The following is a 15209-nucleotide window of genomic DNA, read 5'->3' on the forward strand; positions in this document are numbered from 1 at the left end:
CTACATTAAGTCTTTAAAATGAATTTCTATGCTGAGGATTCTTTTCAACTGGTCTGGCATACATTTAAGAGATTAAAATATTGTTAGGAGATGAAATACATTAAGTATTTGAACATTTCCACTGTGCTTTACAAACACTTAAGTTTTATAATCATTTACAGAATGCAAGCCAGAAAGAGAGTAGAAGTGAGACTATGACAGAAATATAAGTTGGACGTTCTAAGACATTCTTTTGTGAAATATCAAGCAATGCTTGATTTATGGAAACTTACAAGGAATGAATGACCTTGGCATACAGGTTAGAGAAAGTCCTTGTAAGTGTTTATGTTTTTAAATAGATGAATCTGCTTTCCTTGAGCAGTTTGCCATGGTAAACACAATTCTATACATCTGCATACTCTGAGCAATTACAACTGATCACATTGTCTTTTTCCTTATGGAATAATTAGAAATAGAGTTGTTCTTTCTATTAAAAAAACTATTCTTTGAAAAAATCCACAAGATAGACAAACCCTTGGTCAGACTAAATAAAAGGCAGAGAGAAACTATCCAAATCAGCAAAATCAGAAATAAAAAGGGGGACATAACTACAGACACCGGGGAAATCCAAACAATCATTAGGTCATACTATGAAAGCCTATTTGCCACAAAATTCGAAAATCTAAAAGAAATGGACAATTTTCTTGATAAATTCCATCTACCAAAATTAAGTCAAGATCAGGTAAAAAGACTGACTAGTCCTATATCTCCCAAGAAAATAGAAGCAGTCATCAACAGTCTCCCTTCCAAAAAAAAAAAAATGCCCTGGGCCAGATGGTTTCAGTGCAGAATTCTACCAGACTTTCAAAGAAGTGCTAACTCCAATTCTCTCCAAACTATTCCACAAAATAGAAACAGAAGCAACATTACCAAACTCACTCTATGAAGCCACAGTCACCTTGATGCCTAAACCACACAAAGACCCAACAAGAAAATAGAACTTCAGACCTATCTCTCTTATGAACATTGATGCAAAAATGCTCAATAAAATGCTGGCAAACCAAATCCAAGAACACATCAAAGGTATCATCCACCATGACCAAGTAGGCTTCATTCCAGGCATGCAAGGGTGGTTCAACATATGGAAATCCATCAATGTAACCCACCACATAAACAAACTGAAAGAGAAGAACCACATGATCATCTCCTTAGATGCTGAAAAAGCATTTGACAAAGTCCAACACCCATTCATGTTTAAAGTCTTGGAGAGATCAGGTATACAAGGCACATACCTAAACATAGTAAAGGCAATATACAGCAAGCCTATAGCCAACATCAAACTCAATGGAGAGCAACTTAAATCAATCCCACTGAAATCAGGGACAAGGCAAGGCTGCCCACTCTCTCCATATCTATTCAACATAGTACTTGAAGTCCTAGCTAGAGCAATAAGACAACTAAAGGAGACCAAGGGGATACGAATCTGAAAGGAAGAGGTCAAAGTGTCACTATTCGCAGATGATATGATAGTATACATGAGCGACCCCAAAAATTCAACCAGAGAACTCCTTCAGCTGATAAACACCTTCAGCAAAGTGGCTGGATATAAAATCAACTCAAAAAAAGGTCAGAAGCCCTCCTGTATACCAAAGACAAAAGGGCCGAGAATTAAATCAAGGAAACAACACCCTTCCCAATAGCCACTAATAACATAAAGTACCTTGGGGTGACTCTAAACAAGCAAGTGAAAGACCTGTTTGAAAAAAACTTTAAGTCTCTGAAGAAAGAAATTGAAGAAGATATCAGAAGATGGAAAGATCCCGTGCTCATGGATTGGTAGGATTAACATAGTGAAAATGGCCATCTAAAGCAATCTAAAGATTCAATGCAATTCCCATCAAAATACCAACACAATTCTTTACAGACCTTGAAAGAAAAATTCTCAACTTCATATGGAGAAACAAAAAACCCAGAATTTCCAAAACAATCCTGTACAACAATAGATCATCTGGAGGTATCTCTATTCCTGATCTCAAGCTGTACTACAGAGCAATAGTAAGGTCAGATGTAGCCCGTGGTAGCTCAGTAACCAAGTGGGTGTCCCTAGTAAGGGGAACAGGGACTATTTCTGACATGAACTCAATGGCAGGCTCTTTGACCTCCCCACCCCCCAAGGGAGGAACAGCCATGCTAGGCCACAGAAGATGACTTTGCAGCTAGTCCTGAAGATACCTGGTAAAACAGGGTCAGATAAAAGGGGAGGAGGTCCTCCCCAATCAGTGGACTTGGAAAGGGACAGGGAGGAGATGAGGGAGGGAGAGAGGGTGGGATAGGAAAGGAATGAGGGAATGGGATACAGCTGGGATACAGTGTTAATAAAATGTAACTAATAATGAAAATAAAAAATAACATAAAGAATTATATCTGAATACTAAAAAAATGAGAGAGATAGAAACTACAGATAGACAATAGGTGATAATGCGCTTGAATAAAACAGTTAAATATAAGAAAAATGGACTCTCATAAACAATCAATAAATCAATCCTCATAAACAAAAAGAACCAAATTTGTTCTCACAATCTGTTACATGACACCTGGAGGAAGTAATTTGCATCTGCATTTTCTTGGACAAAACCTTAACAGTCAAAGATATTATAATCTCTCGTGATCTAAAGGTGTTGCGACATTTGAAGTAATGTACTGAATGAAATCTTGTCACTGCACCAAAAGAGAATGGTGTGACAGAACTAAAGCATCATTTGCATGATGCATGTACACAATGGGTTGTGTATCCACAGACTTCTTATGTATGTAATATTTTACTCCATAGGGTAAAAAGAGCTTCCAAAGTAGGGTACACTTCTATGTATCTATCTATCACAGGTCAGTAGAGCTTTGGTGTGAGAGTAATGCAGCATCCTATAACGTTAAATCACTGCCTTATCTTATATACACCTCTATTCCCAAGTGGACAGTAGAGAAACCAAGATGCCAATTTGAGAACACTGTTTTCATATTTTTTTTTTCCAGGAAGAAAAATGTCCCTGTCCTACCCACAGATTGGATCTTGAATGACTCCCAAAGGCACATGTTTTAAAAGCTTGGTACCCTGCCAGCACTGCTATGGAGAGAAGGTGGGTTTTTGAGAAAGGAGGACAAAAGAGAAGAAGTTAGGACAATGCCGAAGGAGGTATGAGGGCAGGGGCCCCTTCCTCTCTCTTTCTGTGCTTCCTGGCTTCCATGAGGTGAATATTTTCCCAGGCCATGTAGCCCCTGTCATGTACCACCACTTAAGAAAGCAACAGGGAGACGTGACCATGGCCTAAAACCTCTGAACCTATGTATAAGATAAAGTTTTCTTTTTGTAAGCTGATTTTCAGATACTTTGCCACAGTAAAAGAAAGCTAAATACCTACCCATCAATATGAAGCCATGCAGAATAACAGCTACCTAAATGCCCCTTGACTGTATGCTGAGCCTGCATTCTTGCCCTTCTTACCACAACCTGACATCTACCTATGCTCATCTGTGAGCCCAGATGCAATCCCTCCACTGCTTTAGGCGCTCCACATTTTTACTTTGGTCAGTCATTCTTGGTATAACTTCTTCACTACTCTTTATATTAGTTCTATTTGCCTATATCTGTATTCTCAGAGATTCAGAGAAGTGATCTAGCCCAAAGTGACTACTAGTGATTTCAGGAGCAGTAGTCTGACCACTTTATATTATAAGCAAATTTAAGTGCAAAGAAAAATGTTTACTTTAGATATGCTCCATTTGGCATATTTGGGTTACTTGTTAAAAAGGAAAAAAAAAAAAACAATTGTAATATTGAAGGCATTTCACAGACTTCTGATAAATAAGAAAGCGTAACAACTGGTAATAACCATGATTAAAGGTACTCATGCATGTTCTGTTTTCAGTCACGTTCCCTTGCACATGTAGACATGTCTAGTTAATTATAGATCATATAAGGCAGACAGTTTGTTATCCCATTTTAAAACTTTATGTATTCTCTTGGGTAATGAAATATTCCTCTGAGAGATAATTTATAATGACTGCCATCTTTAGATGTATATCTTGAGAATAAACTGCATATCTTGATAAAACTTTAAAAAATGATGTTACTGATCTATCTGAATTAATAGTAAAGTACAGTGGTCTTCATACTGTCTAAATTTTATGTATTAAGAAAAAGGCAAGAAATAAGACGGTGAAACAGAAATAAAGGTTGAATGTTTGTACAAACATATAATGTAATAGAACCACATTCATATTTAGCTATGATGAATTTCTACATTGCCTATTATTGATTCCTGACTGTAATCATTAGAGCATTAATATAGAATTATAAGTTTCAAGGAAAGTTGAATAAGGTTATATAAAATAGCTGGGATATAAGATTAATTTTATTTCTCATATAACAAAGCCTATAGGAGAGGTGAGACATGCAAAAGGAAAATTAAAAACAATTCTGAAGAAAATTATTTCAGAAGAGAAGATACTGAATCTTTTTACTTTTTTTTTTTTGTACTTTTTTTATACTTTGTGTATGCAGGCTTGTATGTGTGTGCCTGCTGTTGCTACTATGTTCATGCCAAGCTCAAAGGACGTGCCAGAGTTTGTTATTTCCTTATACCATATAGGTGGTGGGGATAAAACTCAGGCCACTAGCATGGTGGTAAGCAAGTTTCCCTGCAGAACTATCTGGAATTCCTGAGAGGGCTGATTTTTAAAATACAAAACAGCTCCACAAAAGACACAAGTTCTAACAACCAGCAAGCTTCAAATCCCATTTCTTCCCCTTTTCCCTACCCCCTTATGTGTTAGAGTCTCCACAATAGGCAGCTGTAAGGCCTCTTTCTATTTTCCAGAGGGCTAGGGATGAGGTAAGAGTCAGGAATGAAAGAGTCAGGAATGTTGAGGTGCAATAGCAGGACCTCAACATCTCAACTCAAGTCACCAACTGTTTTGTTCTACTTTGCCATTCCAGTGTCTGAGCCAATACTTTTTCACTATCTACCAATCCCCCTATGGTACTCTTTACCTCACAACTCCGTCAGCATGTCAGTTTTGCCATGAATATTTCTTGAGTTTTCACTAGTTTGCCTGTTTCTTTTTTAATTTTTAATTTAATTTTTTAAAATTTTATTTCAGTTTATTTACTTTATATCCCAAGGGTGCCCCCACCTTCTTCTCCTCCAAGTCTATCCCATTCCCCTCCTTCCTCTTCCCCTCCTCCTTTTCCCCTGGAAAAGGGAAGCCAAAGTATCAGCTCTCCCCAGTACATCAAGTCATATCAAGACTGAGCATATCCGCATTCCCTGAGGCCAGGCCAGGCGGCTCTGCCAGGGGGAGTTGATCCAAAAGCAAGCAATAGACTCCATGTTAGCAACATCCTCCCAACCTCCACTTGCCAGGTGACCCACATGAAGACCAAGCTGCTGATTGGCTACATGTGTGCAGGGTCCTAGGTCCAAGTCATGCATGTTCCCTAGTTGATGTCTCAGTGTCTATATGCCCCCACAGGTCTGGGTTAATTGTCTCAAGACACCATGATATGTACTCACTTAAAAGTAGATATTGGACCTATAGTACAGGATAATCATACAACAATCAACAGACCCGAAGAAGCTAAGTAACAAGGAAGGCCCAAGGGAGGGTGCTGGAATATCACTCAGAACAGGAAACAGAATAGACAGCAGATGTGGATGAAGAGAAGGAAATGGGAAGGAGATGGAATGTGAAGGGATACAAGGGTGGGGATCAGATGTGGGGAGAATGGGGTGGGAGGTGAGTGGACTGGGAACAAGAAGGGAAACTGAGGGAGGCATCTCTTTGTCAGGCTTATTCTTAAAAACTATCCAGGTTCAGGTATTTTCTTTTTTTGAGATTTTAAAATTATCATTTATTACAATTTATTCAATTTGTATTCCAGCTGTGATCCTCTCCCTCATCTCATTCCAATCTCATCCTCCCTCCCTCCTCTTTCCCTATGCCCCTCCCCCAGTCCACTGATAGGCATGGTCCTATTCCCCTTCCGTCTGACCCTAGACCATCAGGACTGGTTGCATTGTCTTCCTCTGTGGCCTGGCAAGGCTGCACCCCCCATCGGGAGGTGATCAGAGAAGGCTCTCTGAGTTCATGCTAGAGAAAGTCCCTGCTCCCCTTACTAGGGACCCCACCTGGAGACTGAGTCTATGGGCTACATCTGAGCCAGGGTTTTAGGTTCTCACCATGCATTGTCCTTGGTTGGGGTATCATTAAGAAATTTCAATCCATAATACCAAGTTACCATGCCCTTTTATCAAGATGTAACATAACAGGCTTCACAAAATGTTAATTATATACAGTTATTATCTCATATATAATTAATGAAGGTATGTTCGCTTAAAGTAATTGAAATTTCAAATAACTAAGACTCAGTTCAGTATATCTATATTTTAAAGTCTGTCTCCCAAACTTCAGAAAATATCTCTACTGACAGTTAAAATATATTTATCTCATCTCTGGTATCAAATTGAATGTGTGCATGTATTAATCCTAAATGTTTAGTTCAAAACAAAATGCAAGCTATTATCGTACCAAAATGGGTCTAGACAACAGCCCAGATTTTTTTATTAATACAAGTTGGGGAAGATAATACCTATATCATGGAAAGACTTGTAACAAAACAATGCTTAAAAGGGTAAAATGTAATGACACACATAATAGCCCTAGAATCTGCAAACTTCCACACAAATTATCATTCTATTGATTGCTATAAACAAGGTAGAATTCCTTACCAAGGATGAATTCCAACTGTGGCTCATTGGGAATCTTCTGGATGCCTATAAATAGTAGAAATAAGTTTAGGTTTTAAATGTATTCACTATAAATACTGTAATAGCATGTGTACTGTTTCACCTAACCAGGTGTTTACATACATTTTTGGCAGAATGAAAAAAGTAATATGATCAGGCTTACTCATTATGAATATTCAGGTAAAGACACATTTGCTGTCAACGAAAATGAAGAAGCCAAGTTCTAGCATGGATATGGGTCTGGTTATTTTGCTTATTAGTTCAACAAAATTCTGTTTAATACTTCTCCTTTTGTCACTGATATTTCAGAAAGAAAACAGCATATAACATTATTTAAGATGGAGTAAGAGTGGGGAAGTGGGTCTCAAAACAGGTACCTAGAAATGTGGGTAGCTGTTAGGAAGAGGAACACCAGGATGCAGCATCACACTGTGGGAGGGAGCCGCTTAAAGACCATAGAAGTCCACAGCAATCTCAAATAAGCACAGTCAACAGAAATTCAAAACGAGCATAGATAGTCAATAGTAGTTCCAAGCAAGCATAGATGGTCAATAGCAATCCCAAACAAGCATGGCGAGGGTGTGAAAGAATGATAATGCATTGGTTACAACATATAAGTAGCCAAAAAAAAAACAAAGTAAAACACAGGAAATGATATCACTTGACAATAAATGTAAAGCTCTTGACTTTGTGTATTTCTCGGAGACTGTTTAAATCAACTGGCATTTGGTCAATAACCTATTTTTAAAACCACCTTTTTGAACAAAATATAATGCCTTTTTATTCACAGAGCTGGCATTTTTTTTTTCACAGTAACCACCCTTTTTTTTTTTTCTCTGCTGCTGACATTTAAAATGTTTTAGCTAACAATGTTAGACTTTCCGATAGAGGTTAGATTATTAGGTATGTTTTTGTGAAAAATCAAATAGTGTAGAGTTTTGTTTGTTTGTTTGTTTTGTATTCTAATAATTAACTCTGCTCTAGGTTGTGACACCAAAATTAATGCATCCAACCAATACCATTTTCTAAAGATACTTTTAGTATATAAATTTAATGAGGCTAGGTATATATTTGCTAGTAATAAAAAAAAAATGTACAAAAGGACCATTCCAGTGACAAAGCACAGTTTATTCTAACTAACAAATGGAGACTGTAGAGTTTAAGCACCACAAGAAGCATAGCTTTCTCTTAAACTTCTTAATTACATGAGTAGCACAAAACCTGATTCCAGTGTTCAGATGTAAATCTGGCCAAATCTCAAAGCTTCCTCCATTTCGTGAGTTAGTGGCCTCTGGCAGAACAGCAGGGCAGCGCTTCCAGTGTGACATTTTTCACTAACGCTTTCAGCTTAAATACCTTTTGGCCTTAAAAATGTCTAGCCTCCAAAATATTAGTTCTCTATGAAAATAAATAAGTACCAAATGGGAGCTCTTCTTAAATATGATTACTATCGGGAAAGGGTCCATAAAATGTATTTATCAGTGTTTAATACACATTTGAATTTTTATCACTTGATGCTGGCTCATGATGACCTGCCATCTTTCTCACCCATGACAAAGGATGACAGAAATGCCATGCACTCAAACCCAAAGCACAGACAGCAAAGGGGAAACAATTAGATAATCTCACGACATGCAGTGGAACCTAGGTTTTGGTGAATGGTCAGGGATTTTGGTTAACCCAGTGGCTCTTCAGAGACCTTCAGGAGAGAGGACAGGCACTTACTCGTGAACTGAATGTCCTCAGAGTCATTTGCGTGAGAGGCAGGAAGAAAGTGCTGGCCTTCTTCTGACGTTCCTTCCTCTTTTATTTCCATGATCCACCTCACCACTGACTTCTTTTCCACTGTGTCTTCTCCAAATGGTACAGAGAGTGGGTTCTGGCTTAACGTTGGTATATCTTCACACTAATGATCTAACATCCCACTGTGAAATTCTGCACATAGAAAATATCAAGATTCAACATTGCTGCCATTTTAGATCTCAGTTCAAGGCTAAGAATTAAAATAGAAACTACAACTACTTTCAAATGACCTTCCCTCCATGCCCAGCCCTCTCACACATTTGGACACAAGCTACACAGTGTACTGGCAGTTCTTGGCTGTGTTTTCAGGGTAATAATTAGAGTCATATGAAGAAATTATGCAATCAGAAAGGTATATTCATCCCTTAAATTTTTTGAGCTATAAGATAGATTCAGGGCTGCTAACTTAGAGTGCACCGAGTAGGTGGAGGAACAGATGGCAGCCCATCAAGAAATTTGCTACCGTGACCATCACTGTGACTCCTTCCACTGGGATTGCTCTTTAAGTTCTTTAAGTTCCTCTCTGCCCTTGTCAGAGAATTAGTCATGAGCACACTACCATAATTTAGCGTGCACTTTTCTTCCAAGATAGGGTAAACCGGTTGAACAAGGGAGTTTCCAACCAACTGCATTATTGCCCGAGTCTCCTACTGTTCTTTCTGGTAGTGGTTTAATTGTTTAATGAATGGGATGTAGTGAAAAAAATAAAAAAATAATAATTCTCAAAAGCCAGAACACAAGGGAAAATGAAAGCAGCAACAACAACAACAACAAAAACCTGATGGGAATAACATGGGGAAAGAAAACCTCCCCTCAGATTTATTACCCTGTTATAGACGGCTTTAAACAGTTACAAATTCATGTGGATATACATGACCAAGAATGAATTGAAAAAAATCAATGTTGTTTTAAATCAAGTTACCAGCTGAATTAAAATGTGCAAAAATCTTTAAATGTCTACAGTGGTGTTTAATGAGATGCCAGCCAACAAGCTTGGTTTGGAATACTGATGTGACCTCAAAACCCACAAATCAACACTCTACTTTCTGTTCTTCTAAGCAAAGTGATTTCTTTTAATATTCAGCTTTAGTTCTTAGAAATAATCTGGCAGAAATTACATGGAGAAAGGAACCTGAATCTTTAGAAAATATTACAAAATAGCTGCTTGGTTCTCAATTTCTCAATGATATTAACAAGAGAATATTGTCTGAGGTAAAGGACTGTTTGCCATCAATTAAATCATAGACATTAATGTCAAAATTATTTTTTAATTAACACAATTCTTCCTAATTTTTTGGCTATTACATTTATACTTCTTTTCTAATAAACACACACATACTAAGTGCATAGCCTCTCAAAGACCTGAAAATTTAGTGGCACTTGGGCATAAGGATTTTGTCAACCTTATTATATTATTTTAATTAAATGTACAACTCTTTTTTTTCCTTTTTTTAAAATTCTTTATTAATTACACTTTATTCGCTTTGTATTCCCCCTGTGGTTCCCTCTTTCCTCCCATTCTAATCCCTCCCTTCCTTCACCCTCTGCATGCATGTCCCTCCCCAAGGATTAATCGTGAACAGTCATTTTAAAAAACTTAAAGACTCACAAAAGACAGTATGAATCCTTGATAAAACAGCCACTTGGTACAGTAAATGTGAACAAGTAATACAATACGTGCTAGTGAAGGTACGTGTGTGCACTTGTGTGATGTGGAGAAACAGGAGAAGAATGGATTGAGATGCTTCTGAGCTCTTGTTGCCATGGTTCCATCTGAAGCAGACCACCTACTCAAAACCAATGCAGCAAGAGAAAACAGCACACAAAGGAGAAGGAAAAAGTGAGTGCTACTGCTGAGCATGCACTCTATTTTTATTCTCCTTTTGTTGCACTAAAGAATAATTTAAGATCTGATGCTTGCTATTCAGATATATACCTCAGACTATATCAGTGGCAAAGCTCCAGAAAATACACTGGTAAGTAAAATACAGCAGTGTGTAAAGCATTTACTTGCTGCTGTGGTTGGCTTTCTTTTCTGTGCCTGTTTGGAGGTCTTCTGGTTTGCTGCTCATACGCAAACTGTGAGTTCTGCATACCACATGCATATTTAAAAGCCTCTTGTTTAAGCATAATGACTATTCAGTCCAGTTCTTGTGCCTTTAGCCCAACTCAAAAGTGCAATGAAGAGAATGCGTAGTTGTGCTACGTAACAGCTGGAAAGAACTGTTGTTGGTTCTTTGCTGCCCCCACTACTCCAGGAGAATAAGAGATGGGTAGCTATATCAACTTACATTTAATTGAACAGCATTTCTCATAGGCCATGTAATAAACACTGTGAAATATTCTACATACCTCATATGAAAATGAAAACTCTGATGTGCTCATAAAAGTCATGAAATGGTTGGTTAGGAAGAGACTGACTACAATGGAGAAAAGCAGAGACATCCCACGGTAAAGGGGCAATATGATATTAAATGTCTTCAGCATTAACAGGCCATTCATTACTGAGAGGCAGATCAAAATGTATCCTGTGATCAAAGCAGAGCATTAGAGGTAAACAGTGGGTGCAGGACATGATACTAAGAGAAAAATGCCCTTAGCCATCGTGGGATGTTTCAGATAGCATCCTTCTAGCACACTACTTGTATTCACCTAGCCTTATCAAATTTGATAAATGCTTAAAGTTATGTAAAAGAAGTTAAGACTGAAATTTTAATAAATTTACTAAGAGAAAATGGAAGAATCAGAGCTATAGCAATGACTTTAAAAAGGTATAATAAAAATACTCATTTTCAATAAAACTATACAATTTAGTTGTATCAAACAGTCCCATCTCTCTAGAGACTGAGCCCTGCTATTTATTTTAAGACAGGAAAGAGCAAGTCAACCAAGCTTGATGAAGCAAGCTGTGCTCACTTTTCCTGTCACTGTATATTATGTGAGTACACCTGGTTGGGCTTCTTGGATTTCTATAAGCAGTAATTTTGTGATAACAAGAGAGGGGCATGAGATGAGATTCAAAGATAGGGGAGTTTTACTCCACTCTTGAAACTGGAAGTCTATCTGGTGCTTTCTCAGACAATTAGGAATAGTGCTTCCTCAAGACCCAGCTATACCACTGTTAAGTATATACCCAAAATTTGCTCAAGTACACAACAAGGACCAACCATGTTTATAGCAGCTTTATTTGTAATAGCCAGAACCTGGAAACAACCCAGATGTCCATCAACGGAGGAATGGGTACAGAAATTGTGGTATTTTTACACAATGGAATACTACTCAGCAATCAAAAAGGAGGAAATCATGAAATTTGCAGGCAAATGGTGGGATCTAGAAAAGATCATTCTGAGTGAAGTATCCCAGAAGGAGAAAGACAAACACGGTATATACTTGCTTATATAGACCTATAAGATATGATAAATAAAATAAATCTATACACCTAAAAAAGATAATCAAGAAAGCAGACATGGGGTAAGATTATCAATCCACATTTAGAAAGACAGATGGGATGTGCATTGAACGTATGACAGGAGTCTACTGCAGAAGGCATCTGAAATACTCTACCTAGCAGTGTATCAAAGCAGATGCTGAGACTCAAAGCCAAACTTTGGGCAGAGTGCAGGGAATTATATGAAAGAAAGAGGAGATAGAAAGACCTGGAGGGACATTAGCTCCAGAAGGAGAGTAACAGAACAAGAAAATCTGGGCCCAGGGATATTTTCTGAGACTGTTACTTCAACCAAGGACCATACATGGATTTAACCTAGAACCCCTGCACAGATGTAGCCCATGGCAGCTCAGTGTCCAAGTGAGTTCCCTAGTAAGGGGAACAGGGACTGTCCTTGACATGAACTCAGTGGCTGGCTCGTTGATCACCTCCCCTGGTAAGGGGGAAGCAGCCTTACCATATAACAGAGGAGGACAATGCAGCCAGTCCTGGTAAGACCTACTGGGCTAGGGTCAGAAGGAAGGGGAGGAGAACCTCCCCTAGCAGTGGATAGGGGAGGTGCATTGGGAGGAGATGAGGGAGGAAGTGTGAGATTGGGCGGGGGTGAGGGAGGGAGCTACAGCTAAGATACAAAGTAAATAAATTGTAATTAATATAAAACATAAAAATTAAAATAAAAAATCAACTTATTTGTAGGTGATTTTAATAGTCCAGAAAAAATAAAACAAGAACTTATACCAAAAAAGAAAATCTAATTAGAAACAAGAGTCATGATTTCAAAAGAAATTATTAAACATAATAACTGGTCTTGGTGACAGAATTTGGTGTGATATTATAGTAACAATTGTGAAAATGGGAATAATTTTGACACCCAGGAAGGTCTGAACCACCAAACCCTCTGGAGAATAAAAAAGGCAATATTATTATTTTTTTATTTTTATATTAATCACAGGTTATTTACTTTGTATCCCAGCCATAGCCCCCTTCCTAATTCCCTCCCAATCTCTCCTTCCCTCCCTCATCTCCTCCCTGACCCTTTCCAAGTCCACTGATAGGGGGGATCCTCCTTCCCTTCCATCTGACCCTAGCTTATCAGGTATCTTCAGGACTTGCTGGCAAGGCAATATTTTAATTAAGAAAATGGATTTTGATTTAAGCATGTTGTTCTGTAGAAAAAATGTAGAAAGTGCTTGAACACACATGGGCATAGAATCTAAAGAAACCTGGGCTACAAAATACATGTTTTCTATATCTCTATATTTCTACATTTGGAAACACTGGCTAATGGCTAAGTCAATATAATGGGGCCATGATCAGGACATATAACCTGAAATAAACCCCCTTTTTCCTCAAGTTGATTTTGATCATGTTGTTTTATCACAGCAATACATTCTAAGAGTAAGTCATGTGTACTTAGCAATGCACTGAGCATTATCATAGGAACAATACCAAAGCCCTGATAAGTTACTGCTAGATTGATACCAGCTTCTCTGCACACACACATTAAAGGCTGAGAAGTAAAACAGGGATGTCCACCTCCAGCTATGGATCCTCTTTAGCTTAGACAGTACCATTCTGCATAGCACACAGATAAGGAAGAAGAGGAAAGTGAGCAAGGAAAAGGAAGAGGAGAGGAACATGATGATGATGAGGAGAAGTACAATGGGAAGAGCAGGGGGAGAAATAGAAAATGTGGAGACAGGAGGGACTAAACCCAGAAAAGTCTTTTAAGAGAAAAATGTAAGAAAGAAATCAAAGAAGCCACAGATAGCGCACAGATGTGAAATATCAAAAACAGAATCAGAAACCGTTCTGAAGGCCATAGCAGAAGCGACAGCACCAAGCATGGGCCATCTGGCTCTCAGAAGAGAACAGAGCGAATACTGAGAAGGTACTGACTGATATTGTTCCAAAAATGTTGAAAGAAAGTACCCAAGGAGCTCAGAAACCATCAGGCAAGGTAACAGCTCCCGCCCTGCTCCATATTAAACCACAAGCCTCTCTCTTCTTCCCTCTTTCCCTTTCCCTTCCCTTCTCTTTCTCTCACACACCAAGTCCTATTCATAGGATTGAAAACTAATCACAGGGAAAATCCTGAAGCAGTCTAAGCAAAAGATAACAAGTTGAAAAACACAATGGCTACACATTTGAAGGTGCGCTTTCAGAAAAGAACAAATGGCATCTTCAATATTCTGAAATAAGAAAACCTGTCAACCCAGCATTCCACACAAGGCAAAAATAACTAAGTGCTGAGAGCATGAATGGCTCTTATGCAGAACTAATGAATGACAAACTCATCAGCACCACAAACAATGGTAAGAGAAGCTCTTCAAGCAAGGCAGATGCACTCAGGTCTTGCAGTGCATGAGCAGCTCTGGAGACAGCACAAAGAAAATGTAAGTTAACTTCACTTTCTCTTGCATTTACTAAATACAAAGATAACTGCCTAAGGCAGAGGTGAGCACTGCCTGCTGTCCACATAGTAAATGCACAAAGTCCTGGGTCTGTCCTGCAGCACTGGAAAAAAATAAAGAAAACACAAATACTTCGGGGGCTATATTGTTATTTTTACAAATACTCAATTCAGATGTTGCAATGTAAAATTAGCCGTTGAAAATATATGAAAGATAGACACATTATGCTGATAAACTTTACAGATAAAACTCACGTATTCTGGATTTGACCTGTAAGCTAAAGATAGCAACCACTAGTTTAGAGAAAAAAAAAAAAAAGAAGAAGAAAATGGTTTTTGTTTAAACCATCTAAAATAATAATATATATACAACACTACAAATCATAAGAAGAAGCACGGATAAGTGTACTGTATTGCTTTTTCATTAAAGGCACAGTATGTGATCACCTGTTAACACATTAGAGAGTGGGCACTGAAGAATTACAGAGTACAGCAATTCTAGGATATCCATTAGTGACATTTAAATGTACATGATAAGCTAATAATGGAGAGCTAGAATAGAATAAAAAATAAACTACATATGCAATTTTTAAGACTATAACAAAGCTAGAATATATGGAATCTAGTGACAAGAATAAATTTAATCCAAACATGTAAGTGATCATATTAACTGAAATGTATTTCACACACATACCAATTTTTAGGACTAAGATTATACACAATAGAAAATGAAAAGTCTAATTCAATTTTTTTATGTTTTAAT

At 37.9% G+C, this 15209-nt stretch overlaps 1 protein-coding gene across 1 annotated transcript in view; it reads right to left on the minus strand.

Annotated features, from left to right (window-relative positions):
* Positions 1-15209, minus strand: part of Inpp4b (inositol polyphosphate-4-phosphatase type II B) — a 672431-nt gene that overhangs the window by 233887 nt on the left and 423335 nt on the right. Inside the window, exons 5-6 of the mRNA XM_055609049.1 lie at positions 8508-8717; positions 6765-6809 (exon numbers count right to left, since the gene is read on the minus strand). Of these exons, the coding sequence (XP_055465024.1) occupies positions 6765-6809; positions 8508-8598 (136 nt within the window). The 5' untranslated portion in view covers positions 8599-8717. The remainder of the gene's footprint in view (positions 1-6764; positions 6810-8507; positions 8718-15209) is intronic.

This window comes from Psammomys obesus, unplaced genomic scaffold (assembly GCF_907164565.1).
Source record: "Psammomys obesus unplaced genomic scaffold, mPsaObe1.curated_primary_1811, whole genome shotgun sequence".
Lineage (NCBI taxonomy): Eukaryota > Metazoa > Chordata > Mammalia > Rodentia > Muridae > Psammomys > Psammomys obesus.